This window comes from Eptesicus fuscus, chromosome 10 (assembly GCF_027574615.1).
Source record: "Eptesicus fuscus isolate TK198812 chromosome 10, DD_ASM_mEF_20220401, whole genome shotgun sequence".
Classification (NCBI taxonomy): Eukaryota; Metazoa; Chordata; class Mammalia; order Chiroptera; family Vespertilionidae; genus Eptesicus; species Eptesicus fuscus.
This window is the reverse complement of record NC_072482.1, coordinates 95,048,095-95,074,651: the sequence shown is the minus strand read 5'-3', so window position 1 is coordinate 95,074,651 and position 26,557 is coordinate 95,048,095. Positions and strand designations below refer to the sequence as shown.

At 48.9% G+C, this 26,557-nt stretch overlaps 1 protein-coding gene across 3 annotated transcripts in view; it reads right to left on the bottom strand.

Annotated features, from left to right (window-relative positions):
• MAP3K4 (mitogen-activated protein kinase kinase kinase 4) overlaps positions 1-26,557 on the bottom strand; it is a 79,397-nt gene that overhangs the window by 11,311 nt on the left and 41,529 nt on the right. Inside the window, exons 6-19 of one of the 3 annotated variants that reach the window (XM_054722659.1) lie at positions 26,074-26,231; positions 19,565-19,681; positions 17,853-17,952; positions 17,669-17,752; positions 16,176-16,436; positions 14,868-15,017; positions 12,872-13,033; positions 11,620-11,753; positions 11,048-11,126; positions 10,252-10,330; positions 6,505-6,601; positions 5,648-5,746; positions 2,705-2,805; positions 1,751-1,831 (exon numbers count right to left, since the gene is read on the bottom strand). In XM_054722659.1, the coding sequence (XP_054578634.1) occupies positions 1,751-1,831; positions 2,705-2,805; positions 5,648-5,746; positions 6,505-6,601; positions 10,252-10,330; positions 11,048-11,126; positions 11,620-11,753; positions 12,872-13,033; positions 14,868-15,017; positions 16,176-16,436; positions 17,669-17,752; positions 17,853-17,952; positions 19,565-19,681; positions 26,074-26,231 (1,702 nt within the window). The remainder of the gene's footprint in view (positions 1-1,750; positions 1,832-2,704; positions 2,806-5,647; positions 5,747-6,504; positions 6,602-10,251; positions 10,331-11,047; positions 11,127-11,619; positions 11,754-12,871; positions 13,034-14,867; positions 15,018-16,175; positions 16,437-17,668; positions 17,753-17,852; positions 17,953-19,564; positions 19,682-26,073; positions 26,232-26,557) is intronic. The other 2 variants (XM_054722660.1, XM_054722661.1) reach the window with 2 other exon arrangements.

Sequence of the window (26,557 nt, the reverse complement as noted above, 5' to 3'; positions counted from 1 at the left end):
GCATCAGGCCGAGCCCACGGGACCCACAGGACCTGACCTCGCCTCGCCCCTTCAATTCCACCTCCGCTGACATCTACGGCCCCTGCCCACTCCGGTGGGCCTCCCGGTGCGTTTCTCCTTTGGTCCTTCTCTGGCTTGGTGCAGACCAGCCATCCCTTCAAGGGCAGCTCGAGCCTCCAGGACCCTCCTGGCTGCTCTGGCCGTGGGTGGTGAACAACTATTCTCTGACCAGTCACCCAATTTCTTTTTTTTTAAAATATACGTTTTATTGATTTTTTACAGAGAGGAAGGGAGAGGGAGAGTTAGAAACATCAATGGGAGAGAAACATTGATCAGCTGCCTCTTGCACACCCCCTACTGGGGATGTGCCCGCAACTAAGGTACATGCCCTTGACCGGAATCGAACCTGGGACCCTTCAGTCTGCAGGCCGATGCTCTATCCACTGAGCCACACCGGTTAGGGCCAGTCACCCAATTTCAAAGGGGTGCTGTGTGGGAAGAGGACTGGCGGGGACTCCGGACAGTGTGTTCTGGTCCCTGCCACTTACCACCTTGGCCTCTCAGAAGCTCTGATCACTTATGGAAAGCGAGCAGGTCCACTCTGTCTGTTGCTCACAGCATGACAACGACTACGTGAAAGCACTCTGTGGGCCATCAAGTGACAGAGCAGTGATGTTGCTGCTACTTATTCTTTTGGTGAATATGGACTGATTACCACTTTGTGAGATAAAAGTTTTCTCTCAAATTCTTAGCCTAAAAAGTGAATATTCATTTTATAAATACTTATTATATTCTCACGACGTACAAAGTATTAGCTAAGGGCCCACCCAAGGACAGATAAAATTAACAGTCCCAGTGCTTACAGAACACAAAATGATAAAACGTGTTCCTATCCAAAGGAGCTTATAAGTTAGTGTAATAAACAGAAAATGGCCCTAGCAGGTTTGGCTCAGTGGACAGAGCATCAGCCTGCGGACTGAAGGGTCCTGGGTTCTATTCCAGTCAAGGGCACATGCCCGGGCTGCAGGCTTGATCCCCAGTAAGGGGCATTCGGGAGGCAGCTAGTAGATGATACTTCTCGTTGATGTTTCTCTCTCTCCCCCTCTCCCTTCCTCTCTGAAATCAATCAATAAAAATATATATATAAATATATATATATATACATACACACACACACACACACACACACACACACACTAGTATACTAGAGGCCCGGTGCACGACATTCGTGCACTGGTGGGCAGAGTGGAGGGGTGTCCCTCAGCCCGGCCTGTACCCTCTCGTAGTCTGGGACCCCTTGGGGGATGTCCGCCTGCTGGCCTGCAGGGAGCGGGCCTAAGCCGGCAAGCGGACATCCCCTGAGGGGTCCTTAGCACTGCTGCGGAGGCGGGAGACCGTTGCACTCGCCAGCCATGAGCCCGGCTTCTGGCTGAGTGGCGCTCCCCCTATGGGAGTGCAGTGACCACCAGGGGGCACCTCCTGCGTTTAGTGTCTGCCTCCTGCTGGTCAGTGTGCATCATAGCGAACTGTCTTTCTGCCGTTCGGTCGATTTGCATATTTGGGCTTTATTATATAGGATTAAAAAAAAAAGAAAAAGGAAATGGGTGCAAAAGCACAGGCAGAAGGTGGAGTCAGCTGTAGACAGAGATCCCGAACACTAACACACAGGCCAAATGACCAGAAGCTAAAGCACTGTCTCTGAAACCGCTCCCTGCACAGAAACATTTTAAGTTCGACATTCTTCCTTTACCTTTAGTCTGGCTGATCAGCGTCCGAAGTTCCCAACTTCTTCGGGTCGACCCACTCAAATCACCTTTTGGATATGCTGGTTCTGCAGAAAATATTTTTCATAAAAATGAAGACTCAGAGCAAATCCGCTTACTTAACTGAGAGAAGTCTGAGGGTGAGTGTGATGAGAGTCACCACCAGCCTGTCCGCTCCGCTGATTAACTAGTTTGTGAGTGTGAGAAGCTCTCTCTACAATCAGTTCTAGAAAATCGCACCAAACTAAGACGTCGTTAATGGGGTTACAACTTCAGCTCCGTAACCTTCCACAGTAACAAGCAGCAGAACACTGAGCAGGACTGGATGACCCAGGACTGCACTGGAGCGGTCGCTTAGGAGCCCAGCAGCGGCCCGCGGGAGCCACCACGGGTCCTGGGCAGACGCCTCGGTCTGCGTTATAATAAAACTCCAGCACGTCCCAACGAACAGTGTCACTTCTGCACTTGTAAAGAGAATAAGGACGCTTAGCAACTAAAATAGCAGGGATAATGATTTTTTAAAAAGCAACAAAAGGAGACCTAGAAAATGCAAACACAGCTAAAAAGGCACCTAAATTTAAAAAGCTGAGTGCTTGAGCCCGGCCGGCCTGGCTCAGTGGTTGAGCGTCGACCTATGAACCAGGAGGTCATAGTTCGATTCCCAGTCAGGGCACATGCCCGGGTTGCGGGCTTGATCCCCAGCAAGGGGCGTGCAGGAGGCAGCCGCCAATCAATGGTTCTCTCTCATCATTGATGTTTCCCTCTCCCTTCCTCTCTGAAATCAATAAAAACATTAAGAAAAAACAACTGAGTGCTCGGCACCGAGTCCTCCCATGAAGCCTGGCTTCTCCCTCCTTCCTCGGAAAAGCCATGGACACAGAAACTGGGGACGCAGACCAAGGATGAGGCTCCGCGAACGCAGGAGACACCTCCACACTCACCATCTCGCTCCTCGGTGGGGCTGGAGTGGCGACTCAGGGACCTGAACTGCAGCTCAGCGGCGACGGAAGCCAGCCGGTCGTTCTCAGGGACACTGGAACCCCTGTGGTGGTCGTTTTAAAAATGGAGCTATCAACTCCATGGAACTCAAAATGACAGATCTGCGCCTCTTCAGAGCAAGTGGTTCTCAGAGGAGGGTGACCTGGGTCCCTGGGGACATCCAGCCGCCAGTGGGGAGAGGACAGCACAGAGGATGCCCCAGACAGAGACCTGGTGGCCCCAAATGAGTGGCGCTGCCCTGGGGACCCTCCCTCCACAGCCAGCACAACCTCACAACCTGACTGCGTAAGACATTGTTTTATGTTAAAAACAACATAAATAAAAACAAAAGTCTTTACTGAAGTGTTGACATGTATGGAAAGCTCCATAACTTAAGCCCAGGGTGATAAAAACCATTAGCCAAATCTGGTTAACATGTAAAATTATCACCGAGTTGTATCTGTGCACTTAGCCCTGAAGTGCTACGTCACTGCGTGGCTGGGAAGCTTTCAAGCCTCTGACTAAGGGAGCAGGGAGCAGCGGGAAACCCGGGGTTCTCAAGCAGGAGCCAGGCAAAAGCAGAAGAGCAGGAAGCGGAACAAGGAACCAAGGGAATGTGCTGCTTTTCCAGAAGAGAGTTAAAGCATTGTCAGCAATCCAGAACGAGCCCATCAAGAGGAAGACCCAACATTAAGGAAGGGAGGTGTTGATTCTAACACAAATCATCCAAAATGAAAACGGCGTCAGTTGAGGAACGAGTGTCGTGTGTGTTCAGTGGTGCCCTCGTGAAGTATGGTAGCATTTATGCGCTTTCTCACAGACGCGGGCCCGGTTTCAGCCACGTGGTCTACGGAGACGCCCCTGAACTCTGCGACCCAGGGCAGCCCTCTCTGAACCTGAGACAGGACGCCCCACTGCCGCATGGCCTGTCCCGGCCGTGGCACCGCTTCGTGGAAAATCACGGGTGCTCCTGGGCCCCGCTCACGACGGGCCCCGTGGGAAGGCACTCAGCACCCCTATGCTCCTGATTTCCCAGAGACAAAATGAGTCAATTCCACGTCCTCCCAGAGTTTTGCCAGGACAAAAGGCAAGAAAATATACTTAAGTGAAGTGGTATGCCAGGGAGTTTTTTGATAACTAGTTTAGGGGATGGCAGAGAGGGTTGTAGAGTTTGACAATTTCTGTGGTGTAACAACTGGCTTGCAAAATTCCTAAAAAATTAACAATTCAGCTTTTGCAAACCAGTAAGAGCCAGTTTCAGCAAGCAGAACTCTGTAAAAATACTTTATAAGCAAGATGACTACTTCCTAAGTAAAACCAAAGTAAACGGAAACATTTATGGGTGCTGTGGGGCAAATACAACTGCACTGTGGCTGCACCTCGCAGGCGGGTGTGGCTGGCACCCTTGCCAGGGGGAGGCGTGGGCATCGTCCTGCCGCCTCACAGCACAGCCGCCAGCCAGGGTGCACGGGGACTCCGGCTCGCGGGCACGTGTGGTCGGTCTGCCGAGGCCCACCCCACAGGCCCACGTTAGACGGAGCACGGGCGAGGCTGGGATGCAGAGTGAACACAAGCCCAGGCGACACGGCTGCACCTGGCTTTGCTGTTCCATCTACTGTCCCGTACCCACGACTGTACAAAGGAAATGTCATTCCTGTGGAGAATGGCCTGCAAGGTGGCATACAAACTTCTAACTATCGAGGATCATTCTCAGGGTGTACATAATTACAAAATGCTACTCGTAAGATGCTAAAAATCTACTAGCCAAGGCCTAACACTAAAGGCATAAAAAGGCATTTAGCTTTGAAAGTAAAACACATTTAATGTGCACATGACCACCTTTATAAATGCCTCAGGCCACAGCTCAGGAGCCTCCGAACAGGGGGACTTGACCCCCGCCCCCACCCGGCCCGGAGAACGCGTGTGGACTCGAGCACAGGGGGCAGCTCCCCCGTCCTGGGGGCGTGTCCTCCGCGCCTGTGACTGCGTTCGAGGGCCCGTCACCCCGTGACTTTGTGCTGCACTTATAGACAAGACAGCCTCGGACCCCACAGGGACACGGACGCACAAGGGAACACTGGCCAGGGAATGTGCTAAACGTAAAAATAAAGAGGGGAAATGGGAATTTGTTCAAAGTCAACTTAACTTTTTTAGTTAACTGCTCAAGCTATAAAATACATTGACTTTTAGGTTATAGACATTTATCACTAAAAATTAGGAATATTAATGATCTTAATGAGAAAACGGAAATGTTTATAGAGATTTTAGATTGTTATAAAGGCTAAACACGTTAGTCTGTCATCTTCCTGCCATCGCAGCGGCCCCGAGGTCCTTGCTCATCAGATCGCCCAGCAGCCAGTCTGTCTGACTCTCTCCCCTCCCGACTGGAAGAGGAGAACAGTGACCTTCTCCCAGACTCCGGGTAGGAGGTGGTTTTACTTTCTGGAGCTTGCCAAGCATGTGAGGGCTCTCCCTGGTAAAGATCTATTCTCCAGGAGGTACACACCTCACCAACTCACTTCCTACTTTGCAAACTACTTCTCACCAAGCATCACAGAAATTAAGTAACTTGGTTAGAAAAGTGACCCTCTTAAACACAGTCCCCCCTGAAGGGACTAACAGAAGCCATCCTTGCATCGAGGCCCTGCTCCCCAACTCCTCCCGCCCCTCCTGGCGGGACAGGCTCTTGCCTCCGATACTCTCCCCAGAGTTATACTGGCAGAAGCTCTGGTCTTTCTGGTTAATATCAGCTCCAAAGAAATATTAAATCTGGAGCCGCGGGGCCAGAGCATCACACGCACCACGGGGAGGGACCCCGAGTCCGTGTCCTGGGACACCCAGGGCCAAGGCCACTGCGGAATAGCACAGGAGGGGCAGGGGGCAGGGCACTGGCAGAGGGAGACTACCTGGCGTCATGGGCACTGCTGGTGGGTCTGGGTGGCGCGGAGTCGCCGCCTGCACCGGCGGGGCCGTGGCTCCGCGCGTCCGAAGGCACGCTCCGAGTGCTAAGACGAGAAGAAGAGCTTCAGGAACACGGGGCAGAGGAGGGGGCACGCACAGGGTTTTCCGTTAAAAATACAACAGGGCAAGTGAAAGTACCTTACAACACAAAATGTAAATCACGCGTTGAGATTCAGGTTTAGGTTTGGAAAAAAAACAACACACCTAATTTCAAACTCAATATTTAAAACATAGATGTGTTCTTTCCTAGAAAACACTGACAAATGAAATTAACTTTTAAAAAGTGGTCATCCAGGGCGAGAAGATGCAGAAATGCCACCACATTCAGTCAGTACTGGAACGTACTAAAGATTCTGAACTCACACAGTAGGTCCACTTGGAGTTATACACACGTAAAGGTCAAACCTGGAAAGATCATCCACTTGTTTCCACTTTTAAATTGACACTAAGTGCTGTTTTTCACGTTTATTATGTTATGAACACCCAAGGGCGCCTCCCTAAGGTCATTTTTCAGAGAGAAAGGAAACAATTATTCCAAAGCCGGAGGCAGTTAGCAGCTTGAGGCTGTGAATAAGCTAGGAACGAAGCTATGGAGGTTATCGTGAAAGGCCCGCGTCTGTTTTGAAGGGCGAGTCTCTCTTTTGCAGCTAAGGCACTGGACTGTCTTCAAGACAACGCAGCAGGAGCGCCGAGAAACGCGTGCGCCAGAGCAGAGACGCAGTCAGCAGAGCGAGACCCCAGCTCCGGGCGTCAGCATGCACGCCAGAGGCCCACCAAGCACACGACCAGAAAGGCCCCCTACCTGAATCCCTCTGGAGTTGGGATAATTAGGTGGGGGTTAGGAGGGTCGCTGTGGCATCGCGGCACCTTCACAGGACGGGGGCTGTTCCGATGAATGGCTGCCAGTGAAAATGGCGACAAATGCAACATGTTAAAGGGGTCAACAGAAAACTGCCAAGCCAGGCGACTAAATGAACCAGGATGGGACTTAATTTGCTGGTGACCAAAATAAACCCTTTCTATAAGAAAATCGTATTATATACAAATAGTGTGGAAAACGACACTGTTACTTATATGACATATTGGAACTTTCCTCCATCAAAAACACTTTTTAAATCCCGGGAGGAAATGCACAGAACACACGCAAAATCAACGACACAGCCATTGACAGACAGGGCCACGTGTGCTCTCCGAATGGAGAGGGCTCTGTACGCCATCTGCACTCGGAGGGTTCTGGTCAGAGGCGACACCCGAACAGCTCCCGAGCGGGGAGGTCACTGCCATCTTCCTGAGTGCAAGGACTTTTGTTTCGTTCCTTTAAACCAAACCAAGAGGTTATTTATTTTTTTTTTTTTTTCAGAAAATGTTTTCTTTTTCTCCTCTTTTAAACAGTCTGGTAGAAGGTGAACATGGATAAACTTTACACAAAATTTAGTAACTAAAAACTTTAAGAACTGACCTTCCCCAGTGATTACAAAAATGCTGACAACTGTCCTTTCCCAGTAACTAAATGTAACTAGAAATGGACGTGTTATACTTTGTCTATTTCTCCCTAACCTGGTCTCCCCTTACTTTTAACTTGGTTTTAACCCTCCTTAGTTTTTTTAAAATGTCATATTTTCTCTTCATATGTTAACAATTTTAGTCTACAAGTTTCATTCTAAATGTTTTATCCGAAATGAAAATACTACCCTTCATGGGTTTTGTCTGTGTGCTTTTACAGCATTACACAGGAAAGACAGAAGTACCCAAATGGAGCGATCTGGAGGGAAAACTTGCAAAGCAAGAATGAAGCAACTGTTAAGAAAAAATTGGGGAAATCTGCACCCCTGGTTCATCATCTCAACTACCACAACAATAAATGGAATAATCACCAGTAGCAAAGGTGAAAAGAAAAAAGGAACAAATATAATTTGGTGCGACTGGTGATATCTTTAATTTGCAAACATACTGGTAACTACTGAGTCAAAAATTACTACAAAATTTTCCTCTGAAGGTAAAAGGCCTTCTGCTGAAACACACTGAGGGTCTACTAACAAGTTTAACATGCTTCACAGATGAAGCAAAACATTTAAGACTATGTATACCTAACTGATGCAAACGTGTGATACTTCACTGAAAAGAAAGCCCTAATGACCAATAATCATAAAATAGATGCTCACATTCCATAGCGGTGAACTACTGACATGTTTTCATGGAAAAAAACTAACAAAGCAAGTGTCCACTAGGACATGGTGGAAAGACTCTAGTTGGTCCATATGGACACAATGCGGCCACTGAAGAGAAGGAATTGGAGCTACACCTGTTGACACAGGAATTTCTACAACTGTCAGGTAAGAAAAGCAAAAGAACACTCAATGTGATCCAATTTTTATACAGTAAATGGCAAGCAAGCACCCCTATACATGCCGTGTGATGATATGAGCAGAAAGGAACGGTAGAACATGGCTGTGCAATAAACATGTGAGTGCACAGAAACGAGGAAGGTTATGTACCAGGTTGCTACCATTAAGCTACATGGGTAGACCTGGGGGACGGGGGACGGGGGGGGGAGGGAAGGGGAAAGAAAGCAACAACAACAACAACAACAACAACGAACATGACAGCCGATGTGCTCTCACTTTCATTAGTTTCTAAGAATAAAAGAACCTGAAATCAATGACTCCGGCCTCATGTTCAACACTCCCGTTTACAGTGTTATCATCGGACTGAGTCCTTGTCAGCATCGTTTTAGGCACTAGAAGGGGAGGCTCCCTGGGGAATGAGCAGCCCAGGGCACTGGACTGCAGGAATCTGGCTCTCAGGCAGGGCCGCCCCACCACTCCACCGTGGCTGCGAGGACAGAGGACACCTTGAACCCACAGGAGCTATGAGCCAACTGTCCCGCCAACAGTTTGGAGAGAGGCAGAGTGAACCATTAGTGACTCACACGTAAACAGCGATTGCCTGAGGATTTGTAATCTTTTTCTACATTAAAAATTTTCCTACATGGCCCTGACCGGTTTGGCTCAGTGGATAGAGCGTCAGCCTGCGGACTGAAGGGTCCCAGGTTTGATTCCGGTCAGGGGCATGTACCTTGGTTGTGGGCACATCCCCAGTAGGGGGTGTGCAGGAAGCAGCTGATCGATGTTTCTCTCTCATCGATGTTTCTCTCTATCCCTCTCCCTTCTTCTCTGTAAAAAAATCAATAAAATATATTTTTAAAAAATTTCCTACATGTACATTTTCTACATTTGTTACATACTTTTTCTACATTGTAATTTTCTACAATGAAAATGATTCCTTACATAATATTTTAGAGATGTAATTTTTACTGAATTATTGATCATGTATTCTTAGAGAAATAATTTAGGAGATCATGAAATCATTTATGGTAATATGCTTAACCAAAGTTTGAGAAGAATATAGTATGTTTTTATATAAAATATTCAAATAGTAAATGATAACTATCATTTCATAGCAGCCTTGGGAGAAAAAGAGAGGTATAAATAAACCTAGTAAATTTTAAAGATAAAGAAACCAAACATTAAAACTGGGGGGGGGGGGGGGGGGGGTCTACTAACCTTTCTGTAGCTAGCAAATACCCTTTGAGATATAGCTGCAGCTCAATAAATTTACCATTTATGAGTTACTTTATTTTGTGTAACAAATTGTTTAAAATTTCTAAGTTTTCAGCCGAAACCGGTTTGGCTCAATGGATAGAGCGTCAGCCTGCAGACTCAAGGGTCCCAGGGTTCGATTCCGGTCGGGGGCATGTACCTTGGTTGCGGGCACATCCCCAGTAGGGGGTGTGCAAGAGGCAGTTGATCGATGTTTCTCTCTCATCGATGTTTCTAACTCTCTATCCCTCTCTCTTCCTCTCTGTAAAAAATCAATAAAATATATAAAAAAAATAAAAAAAATAAAAATAAATAAAATTTCTAAGTTTTCATATTTGGGTGTTTATTACATATACATACAGTTTTGCTTTTATTCACTATCTTAAGACTGGGGTTAGACACAAACTTTTCTGAGACGTATTTTATTTTAAAACTTCAACATACATTGTAAAGCTGTATATTAACTGTAATTCAAGTATATTATAGCATAACTTGATTTTTTCTTTTTTTTTAGTAAAACCAATAGGATCGTACTACATTAGCGGGAAAAGGTACGTAGGGAAGTGGTGAAGAAACCTTTAAAAATGAAGGTGGCAGGACCCTGACACTCGCCCACCTGCCACAGGAAAGGCTCTTGCCCCTCAAGAGACACTCTCTCCAAGTCTCCCCTCCCAGAGAAAAGCCTTCCGGGGAGAGCAGATGCGAGTGCTGGTGAGCAAAACCAGTGCTGCGGGCAGGCCCTGGCGCCTGTGTTGGATGTTCATCTCCGGCTGGACTCACCGATCACTGTGAGTTCTCCGCGTGCACACCTCACTCCTCTGACTTTGGTTGCCCCTTTGCTGAATATCCTTAAAGACCCTCTACCCACTGGAAAGGAGGGCGACGGCGAGGAAGGAGGCGCTCGCCGGAGCCAGTGGGGTCGAGCAGAAACGCTGCGGCTGCCGTCTTACCAAGGTACAAACCTGTAACAGGACTGTGCGGCTTTCCTATCACGTGGCCAATGCATTCGTTCATCAAGGCTTGTAAGCTCTAGCACCCACAGGAAATGGGAAAGGAGAAGGAAGAATGAATACTCTCTCTCTTAGACAATTAGCACAAATTAAGCTTTAGGTATATTTAAAAGAACATGCTATCCTTAGTAAATGTTTTCAACGTTAGTTTAAAATAAAATGGGTATGAACAAGAATTAACGACATGCGGTACCTAATTTAAAATGTCATACAACCCCCTTTTCATCAGTAAAAGCGGATGTGCCCTCAGTGCCCAGAATGCAATGGAGTGCACGGGTGAGGGCCTGCAATCATCTCCACTATTTGGAGTTAAATAAATTTATATTTTTAAACATCTTTTTAATCTGATGGAATTTATAGGAATAACAGTGATAATATTTAACATTTAATATCATGCTCTCAAATGACACACAGTGAAATGAAATAGCTAATCCTCGTTCTTCATTAAACTGCTAAAAAGCAGCAACTAGGTCAGCAGTCAGTAAATACGAAACTGACAAATATTTAGAGGCGCCAGGCTGCACGGCCCGCTGGCGTAGCCGCTGAGCCACACTGGTGTCCTACTGCTGAGTAGCTACTAACGACTCAGCGCTTTAACGACTCAGTTCTCAGCACTGTCGTTACAATTTAAACATATTTTAAAATCACTATTAAATATGAAAACACACACAATCAAGAACAGACAGTAATCAACTTGTTCGTATTTTAACGGAAAGACCTGTGGAAGGGTCCATACCAGGAAGTCATCTTCCGGTAACGCTGAGATGAAGGCGGGCTCAATGGCCTGCAGAAAGTCAAAACCTTGAGTTGCCCACCTGCAATGAAAAGCGCCAACAATCACCAGAGAACCAAGAAAACGCTATCGCAGCTTCATCTCCACAACCCGGAAAAGTGGGGTAACTGGAAAATTACCATCTAGGACAAAACACATTTCCTGTCTTTCTGTAAATGCCAGGGACTGAGTATGTTTACAGCATGTTTTGGGAAAGAAAGACAATATGGCTTCTTAGGAAAACAACTGGTTACCAATTTGTTTTCCATTTTTTCTAATAACCGGCTTAACTTTCATGAGGGAGGAGAGATTAGCAACCAGGAAGATCTGTCCAGGGAGAATGTGGGCTCCCTTAAAGAAAACTCATTTGGAACAATAAAAAACAGACAAAGACACAGACACACACACACTGATCACTGAAGAGTTCAAAATGCTCCTTTCTGTGTTCTCTGCTCAGAAGTCCCATGTTAAGTACAAGGAGGAAGCACTACCAATCCCACACAGCTCATGAAGGACACATCGCACCTGGTCGTTACCTGGGTCTGGTGCCTCTCCCACTCTCACACTTAGTCAGGACATAATTCATCCATTTCCGGGCAAAGCTTATGTATTTGTCTCCAATCTTCTGTCTAAACTCTCCAGACATCAGACGAACAACTTCTTTATGATACTGTAAGATTTCATTTACATCAAAGTTAAGAAGAAAATAATTATACAAATACCTAAACACTATAATACCATATCTGTTTAAAATGACTTTTTTCTAAAAACAAAAATTCAGCCTTAGCTGGTTTGGCTCAATGGACTGAAGGGTCCTGGGTTCGATTCCAGGCAAAGGCACATGCCCGTGCTGCGGGCTCAATCCCCAGAAGGGAGTATGCAGGAGGCAGCCGATCAATGATTCTCTCTTATCACGGATGTTTTTTGTTTGTTTATTTTTTAAATATATTTTATTGATATTTTCACAGAGAGGAAGGGAGAGGGACAGAGAGCTAGAAACATCAATGAGAGAGAAACATCCGACTAGCTGCCTCCTGCACACCCCCTACTGGGGATGTGCCCGAAACCAAGGTACAATGCCCTTGACTGGAATCGAACCTGGGACCTTTCAGTCCACAGGCCGACGCTCTATCCACTGAGCCAAACTGGTTTTGGCAATCACGAATGTTTTTTTCTCTCTCTCTCCTTCTCCCTTCCTCTCTGAAATCAATAAAAATATTTTTTAAATCTATAATAATAAAAGCATAATATGCTAATTAGACCAGACGTCCTTCCGGACGACCTGCCAGATGAAGCCGAGGCTGCGAGGGAAGCCCAGGTCCCAGGTGTCAGAGGGAAGCTGGTGCCAGCAGCCAGGGGAAGGAAGGCCTACTCGTGCACGAATTTCGTGCATGGGGCCTCTAGTAAATAAATAAAAACAAAAATCCAATTAAAATTTACAGCATGAAGAGTTAGAATATAATGTCTTAATGCAGTTTCACAAATGGTTTACTCGTAGTTTAAATTAAAAATGTGCTCTTATGATATTAAACAACTCATAAAATAAGGTTTTTAAATGTAAGTAGATAGCTGTTCGCATAAAATACTAGTAAATACTGGGCAACTATGTGATAGTTTAAAAGTAAACCAACATTTCCAATATTTAGCAATGGCGTAAGAAGACATTCTTGATTAAGTTGTGATTTCAATCAATAACCAGATTTGCATAAAAGACTCGTGACACTTCTTATAAGTAAGTTGCAAAGCAATTGCTGAGTTGCACTGTTTTTTCTCATACTCTGTACCTACCTCGAACCCAAAATTGTAGCCCTGAATCATGGCCTCTCGGTGGTACTGCTGCAGCGTGACAGATTCCGATTCATCGACTTCAGCATCAAATTCTGAAGTGAACATGTGGTCCACTCGGTCAATGGCATCACTTATTCTGTTGCAAAGCTCTAATGCATCATTCTAAAGAGTCCCAAACCATAATTAATCCAAAAAGAAGCAAATCACACAATATTTATGTATTTTAGGGGAAGATTTCTTTCATCATCACAGACATAAACCAGTGCAATATTTCTCGGCCACATTTTTTTTGTTAGTCAAAAGGAATGACCAAAAATAGAGGAAATTACATGATTTTCATTTTTATCAGCATTAAGCGTTCTTCAATATCTTACGAAATGTAAGAGGGACATACCCATTTAAAATGGTAACGTCTAATGACAATGTGATCTCGAAATAGATGCTTATAGCATCAATATTTTTACATGTCAACCACCAGTTGTTTTCCCCTGGGTGGTTGCTCAAATTCCAGAGTGAACTCCCGTGTATTTCTAAATGACCTCCACAATGTTACCAAGTCATACCATCCTTCTCATCCCCCTGCCACTATAATTCAGGGTTTTCAACTAGATTTTACCCCCACCTCCCATGAGACACTGGCCACGGTCACAACTGGAGGGGGAGTAAAATCTACTGGCATCGATTGGGTAGAGGTCAGGGATACTGCTAAACATCCCACAGGGCACAGGAGAGCTCCCCAAACAAAAATTACAGGCCCAGGACATCAACAGTTCAGGCCTTGTTGTCTCGCTAAGCAACACGACAACAGTGCTCCAAACTGAGCTCCCTTTCCACTCACCTTTAAAAACACCCCCCTATGTGCACATGGTCTCCAGACCATCCCCTTACCCACTGTCCCAACCTCTCCCTCCTAAATCCTCAACAACTCCCTGAGGCTTAGAAAACAAAACCGAGGCTGTCCCCGGCCTGACCTGGCCAGCCTCAGCTCCCACTGCCTCCCGCTGCACGCACTAGGAGCCAGCCGAGCAGACCACACCCGACTCTGACATCCAGTGAGCACCCCGCAGCCTGACCCACAGACACCAGTGCCCGCACGCTCCTTTTGTGAGCCCTCTCAATGCGCAGTTTCTGAACCCAAGCCGAAAGGCCTCCGTGCGGCTCTTCTCAGACACTACAAGGAGCCTCTGATGCCCCCTCCTCTGTGGTCAGTGTGACAGCTCAGTCCTTAGGCTACGCGTTCCTTCACTCCGGAGTCATTAGTGTCCCGTGTAGTTTTACACGCTCCCTGACTCAAACTACAGGAACAGACAAAGCCCCTGCCCTGGCATTAGTGGGGTGACAGTCTGAAGGGGTGTTCACAGAGGAGTGAGGATGGATCAGGTGGGCTGGAGAGAGACACATGCTTATCCAACTCCTTGTCATCTCCGTGCCGCTTCTTCCAGAAGCCAAGCCTCACCCTACTGAGGACAGAGCTGGTGGCCTGGGGAGACGTGTGGACAAGACCAGGATGATAAATGGAGTGCGACAGAGAAAATGGTGAAAACAGGAAGTAAGAGACGAGAAGGTCGGCTCTGGCTGGCCGTGAACTCTGAGGCCTATGTGCCATCCACACTGGCGTTGTCTAGTCATCTTGGCTGACCTATCTGTTAAATGAGGTCAGCAAATCTTTTAGACTATACATTACTGACCTGGAGTACCTCCAGTAAGTGCTGCTAAGGAACAAAAACGTTGGGCTAGGAATGAAGAGACCTAAATTCCAGTATCACCTTTGCTACTAATCAACCACGTGACCATATGAGTCATGTGACTGTTCATATTTCCATCCCTTCTACAGTTCCAGGGAAGATCCAGAAGCTCTTTGGCTTAGCCGTGGGGAAGTGTGGACGGGGCAGGGGGGAATGGGAGGACAACTGGATAATATTACATGGTACGCCCTCGTGCCGCAGAGTGACATCCAAACGTGCATAAGCAGCGAAGGCCGCGCTGACGGGAGTACCTTGAGCTGCTGCAGAGCCTTGGCGATGATGGGCTGGCTGGACGTCTGCTCCTGCCGCAGCGTCAGGAGCCCCTCGATGGACTGCTGGAAAGCTTTCCTCTGGATGAGGAGGTGTGCGGACTGCATGACCACCAGCAAGAGGTTATCCACCTGCGAGGAAAAGCACGCACAGGGCTGACGAGCAGGCCCACTACCTGCCTCCCAGTCTAGTTCAACCCCGTCGGGAATCAGTGCCAACCTCAGGGTTACGGGCCAGCAGCCATCTGCTGAGGAAGCTGCTGTCCAGCAAAGCTGCTCCCAAAGCAAGGGCTGCAGTGGGCGCCCATGGCTAGGACCGTGAGCACCTAGGAGCCAGCCGAGGTGAAGAATCCCGGGGGCCGTGTCACATGATGTCTCGGAAATATCCTAGAACTCCAGGTAACTCCACACCCTTGGTGCCGTGTGCATGTGCATGTGCGTGTGTGTAGGAGCAGCACGGTAGGTGGAAGACACAGAATAAAAGTGGGATTGGCTGGGGGCCTTGTATGAAACAGTGAAAACCCAGACTTTATTATCTTTAGTTTTTAAGTAGTTCGAGTAGATCTGTGATGTGATCAGATGTATGTATTAGAACGATTGTTCTGGAAGTACCAAAGCAAACAGAGGCAGCAGTGTAGGGAGAGGAGGAGAGGGCTGCAGCAGAGAAGCTAAAGGAAGGCTGGTGTACTGCCGTGGTCCAGGAGAGAGGAGGAGGCCCGGCCATGGGAACGGCGGCATGCGGAGGCAAGGCACTGATGGGCTCACTAGGGCTGCTGGACTCATGGTAACTGCCCCACTCTGGTTCCCACAACTGAGCGGACGGACACCGTCCCCTGAGACAGGGAGCGCAGAGGAAGAACCCATCTGCAGTCACGGGACAGGAGGCCGGGACTCAGCTCTGCGCAGGCTGGGTTCCAGGAGCACACGACACTTGCCACCACTGCCCCTCACTGAATACGGAGAACACGAGGAAGCGTCTATGGTTTCAGTGAACACGCTGTATAGACTACGGGGTCCCTGCTAGGTAGGCCGGCGACAGCCTGCACTACGAAAGTGAAAACCAAGCAGCCAGCACACCAGAGGTCCCGGAGAACTTGCATTTCTGGAGCTACAAGTTCAATGCGTAAGGTAACTCCTTGTAGATCGTGGCTATATAGAGCTAACGACCTGGCTGAAACAGAAAAGACATAAAGTATTTCAAGTATTCCAGTGTAATTTAACATACCTATAGATTCTGATGGGATGTTTCAGTACCAGCAATGCTACAAAATTATCTAAGGAGCGGCATACCTGCATGCTTCTCAGGGTCTCCACGGTCTCCACCTGAGGCACGATCTTCACAGGCTGCGCCTCCCACGTGGCCCAGCTGTCGCCCGCGAGGTCGCTGTGCTTGGTGAGGAGGAGATAGGCGTCGATCAGCAGCACGTACTCGCAGTCCTTTGAGCAGTCCTTCCCTGCGGCGGCGTTGAGTAACGCCAGGATTATACTCTTCTCCTCGGCGAGAGTGTCCGGGACAAACACCTGCAAGCTTTCTAAGCCCGGAATCTGTACCTGGAACAGAAACCACCCGCAGCCTGATTACCTTCACTGGGGCGATGGCGGCAGTGTCTGTATGTCCAAACTCACCACAGCGTGCACACTAGTCAGGTGCAGTTTTTCTATGCCAATTATACCTCAATAAAGCTCTAAAAACAAAGTTAAATTTTAGCCATTTGAAGAAAAATCTTGAATTAAGAAATGCCATAAATGAAAATGTTACTTAAAAAAAAACCTAGAAAAAGACAAGCAGGTTTGAGGAAGGCAATGTGGGAAAGGCATGAGCCAAGGCGATGAGGGGACAAGCGGTTCCGGTCAGGGATGGGGCCGTGACTAACTGGCGGAGAATCCTCACACTGTGTCCACTTACAGGGCAGCCTCTACCTTCTTCGTTTCAACAGAAAGCCAAGACTCCTCAGGAGGAAGGTCAGCCTGAGACAGCCTCAGCCAGTGCTGGTCTGGGACGCCATTCTTAAGCAAAGCCGCTCCCAGACAGCAAAGCCCGCTGCGGGCGGGCGGGCGGGCGGGCGGGCGGACGGCGAAGAAGCCTGCGTCTGTGCGGGATGACGTCTGACACAGGACGTCCCGACTCAGTGAAAAGGCACGAGTGTCAGTGCGGCTCACAGTGACACCTGGGGAGGGGATCCTGAACAGCCTTTTCAAGATCATTTTAGCAAGAGACACACACGTGACTGTGCCGTACAAGTCACATAAACGTGGGTGGGACAAAGTTTCCAGGAACAACATCACACACAGATTCCAAATGTCAGAGCTCAAAGATGGAAACTCAAAAAGAGGCTCTAGTGATGTCCAGGACGTCGAAGATTTGTGTAGAAAGTCTGAATTGTGAGGGTAAAAAAACAAACTACTAATTTAAATTCAACATAAACACGTATGTGTAACTAATTTAATAAAATAAATATGCTGAGTATTTAATTATTTTATCTGTAAGACAAGTCAATAAGTCAAGTATGAAAAACTTGATTTGGGGGAGACTATGGAATAGTCCTATAACTGGGGTCAACATGGGGCCAGCAAAGCCTAAAATTTTTACTCTCTGGACCTTTAAGAAAAGCTTTCCTGTTTTGGAGTAAAGTAAGGAAGACAAACATTTCAATTACACCATGAGAAGACTTACTTTGACATAATACCATGGGAATACTTACTTTGACTAATAACACGTGACTACTTACTTTGACATGTAACACGTGACTACTTACTTTGACATGTAACACGTGACTACTTACCTTGACGTACTGCTTTGATTTCAGGACCTCCAGAAGGTCTCTAACAGGGGCTGAAAGGATGAACTCAGCAGCTATTTCCAGGTCCTAGGGTCATAGACACAACGACACTTCTTTAGAGCTGGCTTTTTAAAAATAAGAAACAAAATGAGAAAGTAATAGTAAGTAGCCAGGACCGCGAACTCACCTTTCTCAGCATTTTGGCAAAGCCGAGCGCCTTGGAGGCTCGCTCCCGAGCCTCGTGGAAGAGCTCCTTCAGGGCCCGGCTGATCTCCACAACAGACCGCCTGCAGGGGAGGGAGACAGGGAGGGCACAGGAGACACGGCCGGGGATATGAAGAGAAAGAAAGATGAAGCAAATTCCAGACCACATGAATACGACTGAAGGTTTTATAAACGGAAACGTAGTCCAGATATCCAGGAGCTTCCCCCCAGTTTTCCAGAAGCTCTGTTCTTTACGTAAGTAGGGATACTCCATCACCTTCAAACAACAGTAAGCTCAACTTTCTAAAGATTTCAACACAATAATTTCCTAGAGTTTGAGACAAGGTCTTAACTCCCAGCTCATAATCTAACTAAAAAGCATATATCCAGCCCTGGCCGGGTGGGCCAATTGCTTGGAGCACTGTCCCATACACTGAAAGGTCAGGGGAAGTGTTCGATCCCTGGTTGGGGCGCATACAGGAAGCAAACGGATTGATGTTTCTCTCTCACATCGATGTCCTCCCCCATGTGTGTGTGTCTCTCTCTCTCTCTCTCTCTCTCTCTCTCTCTCTCTCTCTCAAAATTAATAAAACCCATAGCCTTGGGTAAGGATTAAAAAAAGCACACAAAAAAGGCACATATCCAGAGGTAAGCCAGTAAATGTTTAACAACTGGCTTCACCCAAAACCCTGTCTTAGGTGGTGTTTGTCAATGTTCCTGGGTACGGACCAAGCCCCCCACCACAGCCGAGTTCAGGCTGCCAGCCCCACGGTGCTGGGCGGTGACTGGGAAGAGAAGTGCACCGTCTATTGCCATCGGCTCTGTGACCCAGGACAAGCCAGCCCCAGTGCCCACTGCACATGAACCACGTTTTGGATGCACCCCTAAAAACCATCAGAGAGCCATTCTCTGCACCAGCTCACCACCTTAGTTCTTGAGTTCCCATTTTTGTTTTAATCCTCCCTATGAGCTCTCAAAACTGCAAGCCCTACAAATGGCTTCATCCCACCTCAGCCACTCGACAGGCCTCCCGTGAGAATCCACGTGGTAACTGTGTATGTATCTGTGGCATAAGGACATCCCAGCGCTCTGAAATCCAAACTGTGTTTCGCATCAACTCCGGATGGGGAGCGCACAGTTCAGCTCTACAGAAGCCAGCTCGGCCCGAGCACTGCCGGAGGGCGTGTCCCACTGCACCGCTGACTGATCGCTGGCTGCACAATAGCTACATGACTGATGTATAGGCCATAAAACAGCCATTTTACATGATTCAGCTAAATACCATCTGGACAGGACTGGAGGAAATGCAACCGGTGAGTAAGCCACGGTTCCACGCACTTCAGCTTCAAGTTCAACAGAAGGGATACGCTGAGCATAAAAACAATACCAAAGTAGCAAGGGGCAAGGAAAGGTGCTAAAGGACTGCCACAGGGGTACCCTCACTTAGTTGAGGACATTCCAGAACACGGGGTGATTCTGCTCTACTCATTTTCGCCCACTGAAACTACCTGTTCCTTTCCCCAAGGACACCATTTTACCAGGCTACATGAATTCACTTCCCAAGGCAATGTCACAGAATCATAACTAGAGACCACATGAAAAGACAGCATGGAAGTAAATCCCTCCAGGTCTGCTCCCCAAGTTCAGAAAGTGCCAAACCATTTGGTGTGAGTGAGCTGATTTCAGGTTCCTCACCTGATCTCATCTGAGGCACTGCTGTCGTCGGCGCTGGTCCAGAACTCGGCACAGCTCTCCTGCAGGCCCACCTCCAGGAAGCTCCCCGTGGATTTCAGCAGCATCCCTGCGATGTCGCTGGGACGAAGAGCAACAAGAGTGAGCCGGGGAAAGGGCGTGCCCACTGTACTACAGCTCTCAAATGAGGACCTGAAAGGTCTAATAGTGTTTCAACCCTTTAAGAAATGACTGAGAATTTTTCAATATAAAATCATGATTAATGTGAAAAGGTGGAAACTGACTATGGCAGGTATCTACCTTTGTTCTATTACCAAGTATAAATGCAAGTATAATTACACAGTAGCTATGTAATTATTCACAGATGTTATTTTCCTCAAACAAATGTTCAAAATGATATAAAATGGCCTTAAATATATATCTACGACAAGGTTTTTTAAAAAACTTAACAAACTAAATGATAATATAAGGCAATAAAGTGAATTCCTTAAATGCAACTGTTTTTTAAGTTTTCCCTCACAATTAGCTTTTCGTGGTTATTAATCATAAGCTAGTATATATAGCTGATGGTTCTCTCTGAGTATGAAATCTAAATACTAGGGTTAAAAGGCAAATGCAAGTACAGACATAAATCTGAGTGCAGTACAAGTTCAAGAGCAGCTTGACTGCTATGATACTCAAGGAAAGAGGCTTACGACCTGGTGAAGAAAGCAGGCCGGGGCACGGCCAGCACCAGAGGTGGCAGACAGTCAGGGGTGGGGGAGCTGTCAGAGGAGAAAGGTCAAACCCGGTGGAAGGTGAGGTTTCGGGGGCCTTGTGGGCAATGCGGGTTATAACAAGCAGAATGACAGGGGGAGAGGGGTTCTGGCGGTGTCCAGGAAGAAGAAGAAACACGATCAAACAGCATAAAGACGTGTAAAGCAGGAGGCACGGCTGTGGATGACTCGTCCATCTGAAAGGAGCTGGACAGGGGAAAAGGACAGGAAAGCGGAAGGCCTGCGTGTGGAGGACTGAGGGTGGCTGTGCACATACAGTGTACAAGGAGGCCCAGGACGGACTTATGCAACAAATACTGAGTATCTGTTCTACACTACACAGCGGTGACCAAAACAGGTACTATCCCTCCACCGAATCAGAACAAAAAGAAAACTACATAGCATATAGGTCAGTGTCATATGGAGAGAAGTACAACAGGAAAGGAAGCTAAGGAGGACTGGCGGATAGGAATTCCAACTTTAAATCTGGACAAAGATGTAAAGGAAGAAGACACGTGAATCTTGAAAATGGCTGGGGAAGAGCAGTCCCAGCAGAGGGACGGCAGGGGAGAGAGCTGAGGCGGGACATGGAGCCTGCACAGCCTGAGAGGCAGGAGGAAGCCACTGCGCTGCCCAGACAGGAGGAGACGGAATGAAAAGTGAGGCTGTGCAGGCCTCACTGGCCACTGGAAGCACTTGCTCTCCCTGTCACTGAGTAAGAAGGGGAGCCAGCGGAGAAAATGGACAGATGCACATTCAACAAGGGCACTCTGGCTATGGCATTGAGGGTAAACTACAAGGGGTGAAGGGGGGCAGCAGAGACTAGAGAGCTCCGAGCTGCGGCAACAATGCAATAGGAAACATCAGACACGAAAGCTGAGCGGAATCGGGGAGCCGTGAGCAGGGTAGGGTCTGGGCCTCTCCTGCGGGATGGCCACGCGGATGAGGTGGCATGTGAGAGATGACAGAAGTCAGGGCTGAGGCACCCTAGCTGGGCTCGGGGACCCAGCACATGAAGCAGATTGGTGCTAACACAGAGATGCATCAGAACCAGGATCACGACAGTCCGAGGGGTGGGCCCACAGGGCAATGCGGGGCCCAGAGTTTCTCAGGATGCACACCGTGAGCGCAAGGCCAGAGCTGTGCTGCAGCTTCAAGGTCAAGTGAAAGATGAAGACAAAGCACTGCAGGAGAATGAGGGCGCACACAGGGAAATCAGCAAGGCCTGGCAGTGACACGCAACAGTAACCCTTTCAAAACACTTCTTCAGCTGAGCTCGGCAGCCTGGAAACAGAACGCAAACAGAAGCAATGATAGGAGGGCGGAAGGACGGCGAGACGGTGACAATGGCAGGGAGTGTACCCTTAGGCTGCCTGGGGGGGCCCATCTGCACAGGACAGCACCCTTCAGAGGGGCCCGTGGCTGAGGGACTGGAGAGCTCTGAGACGGAGCGCGCTCACTGCTCACACACAATACAGAGGTTAGGGGAGATACAAACGGAAGGCTAGGGGAGAGGCGTGAGTACAAGATTCCGAGATACTGAGCACAGACAGAGGCGGTGGGGCTGCGAACGATGACCTTCGAGGTCAGAAGACTGCTCCGTGGGAAAGCTGAGGTCCTGAAGACTGCACAGGAGGGAAGGCACAGGAGCTGGTGTAAAGGCCCTCAGTGAGAAACCAAGATGGCGGCATAAAGTAAACACCTAACTGTTGCCTACCACAACAATTTTGAAACTACAACTGGCAAACAGAGCGCACACCGTCCAGAATCACCGGAAAGCTGGCAGAGTGGAAAACCTACAACTAGAGAAAAACAGAGAGGGGGACGCTGAGCCTCAGGAGCTGTGGAGGTGCGGAGATCCGTGAGCGCGGAAAGGGCGGGCGGCTGAATACACGGCAGGCTTGCTCGCGGCGCACGCGAGGAGGAAGGGCAGCTGACGCTGCGTGGCTAGCTTTCTCGTTTGGGAGAAAAGCAGGGCCGCCCGACTGCACTGAGGTCCAGCTGCGGTCGGGGAGAAACTGGGCTGTTTGGCAGCGGACGAGGCTTGAGAGCGGCCTTATCTCAGAGGCGCGCAGCCATTAATTCGGGCACGGAGGAACCGGCCCTCTTAGGGCGGCGCGGACGGAAACCAAGTTTGTCTGCGCCACCCTGAGACTCCGCCCCATCCAAGCTGAGCACAGCCCTCCCAGTGACTGCATTTCTCGTTCGGGAGAAAAACAAAGCCCCAGCTGAGGAGAAACTGGTCTGTTAGGTAGCGGGAGAGGCTCGAAAACTGCCTTCTCTCAGAGGCGCGCAGCCATTAATTCGGGCATGGAGAAACCGCCCCTCTTAGGGAGGAGCAGACGGGAAACCAAAGCTTGTCTGCGCCACCCTGAGACTCCGCCCCATCCAGGCTGAGCACAGAAGCTCTCCCAGCGGAGACACTGCTGATCCTCACAGCCAACTGGCTTGGAGATCAATTCCCGCCAGTGATACCCACAATCCCAACCACTCTGAACTCCAGTTTCTGGGGACACACGGGGGACCCAGACGCCTACGGGAGGGACTCTCGGCCGGTCGGAGAGTGAGAGTGACTTTTCTGTCGGTGTGGACGACACCAGATTTCAACCTCATAAGGGACACATTCAAGAGACAGACTCAGTGAGCACCAAAGCCCTACTGTGTCTCCAGCACAGCAATCCTTCCGTTATATACACAGCAGGCCCTCACAGCCAATTGGACCGGAGGTCAATTCCTCCCAGTGTACCAACAGCAATCAGGGCTTTTAACTTCACCAAGACTTTCCACTCAGCCCACAAAGGGGTGTACCAAGAGCGACCACCTAGGGTGATTGGGGAAGCTGAGCTACCGGCCCCTATAGGTCACCGACCACACAAAGCCACTCCATCAACACAGGGAGGCAGCCAAAATGTGGAGACATCAGAGTACATCACAAGTAGGAGAGATAGATGAAAGCAAACTAATGGACGACACAGTGTTCAGAACCATAGTTATAAGGTTACTCGAGAATCTTCTAAAAACCGCTGAGGAACTTGAAGAGACCTTCAAGGACCTAAATGAGAATACTAAAAAAATGGAAAAGGACCAGTCAGAAATTATGCATACACTGTCTGAAATAAAGAATATACAGAGTAGACCACCGCATCCGAAGAGTCAAACCAAAGAGCTGGAATATGAAGAAGAAAAAAACTCCCAACCAGAGAGGCAGAAAGAAAGAAGAATCCAAAAGTGTGAGGATAGCATAAGGAGCCTCCAGGATGGCTTTAAGCGTACCAATATCCGAATTTTTGGGGTGCCAGAAGAGAGAGAGCAAGATACTGAAAATCTATTTGAAGAAATAATGACAGAAAACTTCCCCCACCTGGTGAAAGAAATGGACTTACAAGTTCAGGAAGCGCACAGAACTCCAAACAAGAGGAATCCAAAGAGTACCACACCAAGACACATCATAATTAAAATGCCAAGGGCAAAAGACAAAGAGAGAATCTTACAAGCAGCAAGAGAAAAACAGTTAATTACCTACAAGGGAGCACCCATACGACTGTCAGCTGATTTCTCAACAGAAACTATGCAGGCCAGACGGGAATGGCAAGAAATATTCAAAGTGATGAATAGCAAGAACCTACAACCAAGACTACTCTACCCAGCAAAGTTATCATTCAGAATTGAAGGGCAGATAAAGAGCTTCACAGATAAGAAAAAGCTAAAGGAGTTCATCACCAACAAACCAGTATTATATGAAATGCTGAAAGGTATTCTTTAAAAAGAGGAAAAAGAAGAAAAAAGTAAAGATAAAAATTATGAACAAAAAACATCTATCAACAAGTGATTCTAAAAATCAAGTGAATTAAAAATCTGAGGAACAGAATAAACTGGTGAACATAATAGAATCAGAGGCATAGAATGGGAGTGGATTGATAATTCTCAGGGGGAAAGGGGTATCTGTGGGGGGGTATGGGAAAATCATACACCTATGGATAAGGACAACGGGGGGGGGGGGGGGAAACCGGGTGATGGGGAGATATGGGGGGAAAAAAGGAGAAACAATTGTAACAATCTGAACAATAAAGATTTATTAAAAAAAAAAAAAAAAGGCCCTCAGTAAGGAGACAGGAGTGACACGGCTGCTGAGGAGCTGAGCGAGGTAGCAGCCGACAGCAGCAGCCTGAAGCCCAGCGGAGGGCTGAACCTCAGTTGGTGAGCACAGGCCACTCATGTGCTGAATCCTCATCAGGTACCTGCACTCGAGACACATTCACTTTCTACAACAAACTCCCCACCGATGGTTTCCTGTCTGCATTTCTAACCCTCCAATCTTTTTGCAGAGGTTCTGCCATCAGCGTGACAGTCCCAAAGGAGCGCTGGAAGGTCCGTCCTTCCTCGGTCAAGCGTCCCGAGGACTGCTGGCACAGGTGCACGGATGTACAGGCACACAGGCCCACAGGCCCACAGGTGCACGGATGCACAGGCACACAGGCACATAGGTGCACGGATGTACAGGCACACAGGCCCACAGGCCCACAGGTGCACGGATGCACAGGCACACAGGCCCACAGGCCCACAGGTGCACGGATGCACAGGCCCACAGGCCCACAGGCCCACAGGTGCACGGGCCCACGGGCCCACAGGTGCACGGATACACAGGCACACAGGCCCACAGGTGCACGGATGCACAGGCCCACAGGCCCACAGGCCCACAGGTGCACGGATACACAGGCACACAGGCCCACAGGCCCACAGGTGCACGGATGCACAGGCCCACAGGCCCACAGGCCCACAGGTGCACGGATGCACAGGCACACAGGCCCACAGGCCCACAGGTGCACGGATGTACAGGCACACAGGCCCACAGGCCCACAGGTGCACGGATGCACAGGCACACAGGCCCACAGGCCCACAGGCCCACAGGTGCACGGATGCACAGGCACACAGGCCCACAGGCCCACAGGTGCACGGATGCACAGGCCCACAGGCCCACAGGCCCACAGGTGCACGGATGCACAGGCACACAGGCCCACAGGTGCACGGATGCACAGGCACACAGGCCCACAGGCCCACAGGCCCACAGGCCCACAGGTGCACGGATGCACAGGCACACAGGCCCACAGGCCCACAGGCCCACAGGTGCACGGGCGCACGGGCCCACAGGCCCACAGGTGCACGGATACACAGGCCCACAGGTGCACGGATGCGCGGGCCCACAGGCCCACAGGTGCACGGATGCGCGGGCCCACAGGCCCACAGGCCCACAGGCCCACAGGCCCACAGGCCCACAGGCCCACAGGCCCACAGGTGCACGGGCGCACGGGCCCACAGGCCCACAGGTGCACGGATGCGCGGGCCCGCGGGCCCACAGGCCCACAGGCCCAGTCCACCCTCAGAGGCTGAGATTCTGCTCCTGGTCACGTGAACCTGAGGCAGGACTTCTCCACCGCAAGACTGACACTTGGGGAGGATAACTTTTGTTCTGGGGGCCGTCCTGTCACTGCAGGACGCCTGGCAGTGCCCCGGGCCTCTGTTCACTACAATCAAAGCTGCTTCCAGACATTGCCAACTGACCCCGAGGGGTGGGGGAGGGGACGGGCAAGCACCGTGGTGAGAACCACTGCTTCAGGGCTAACAAGCCTGGGAGAGGGGCACACAGGACTGCCATTGCCACAGAACTCAGCGCTCGGGGGCACAGAAGGGAACTGGTCAGCAGGCTGGAGCGGGCGGGAGGAAGGCAGACAGGTGCCCTCGGGAGCACAGGGTTCCTACCAGAAAAGTTTCCCGGCCTGGGCCTCTCCTCCCCGGATGTAATGGGTTATTTCTTTGGTGAAATTCCATTCTTCTTCTAACAGATTTTTTAAACTGTGCGATGCTTGAGGTAACTGCTGTAGCATTTGGATCCAGCTTCTCATGTAATCAAAATATACCTTAAAACAGAAAAATGTAAAGGGTGGTATTTGAGAACAACTTTGGCAACTCACAAAGTTCAACTGTCAACATGAAAGCCATGCGCCAGGAAGCCAGGTGGAGAGGGCCGCTGGGCACGGGCACTGCTACCAGAGGCTCAGAGAGGGCTGTTCTTAAATGTGCAGCTCAGCCCCTCGCAGCTTAACAAAGTCCTCACAATCCCTCCCAATTACTGAGAAAATGACTAAAATGGTCACAATGCAGAGAAAAGTACCATCAAGTTTAAAAAATTAAGAATAGCAACCAGAAATTTTATCATTAATATATTGCAGACATTACTCCTTTA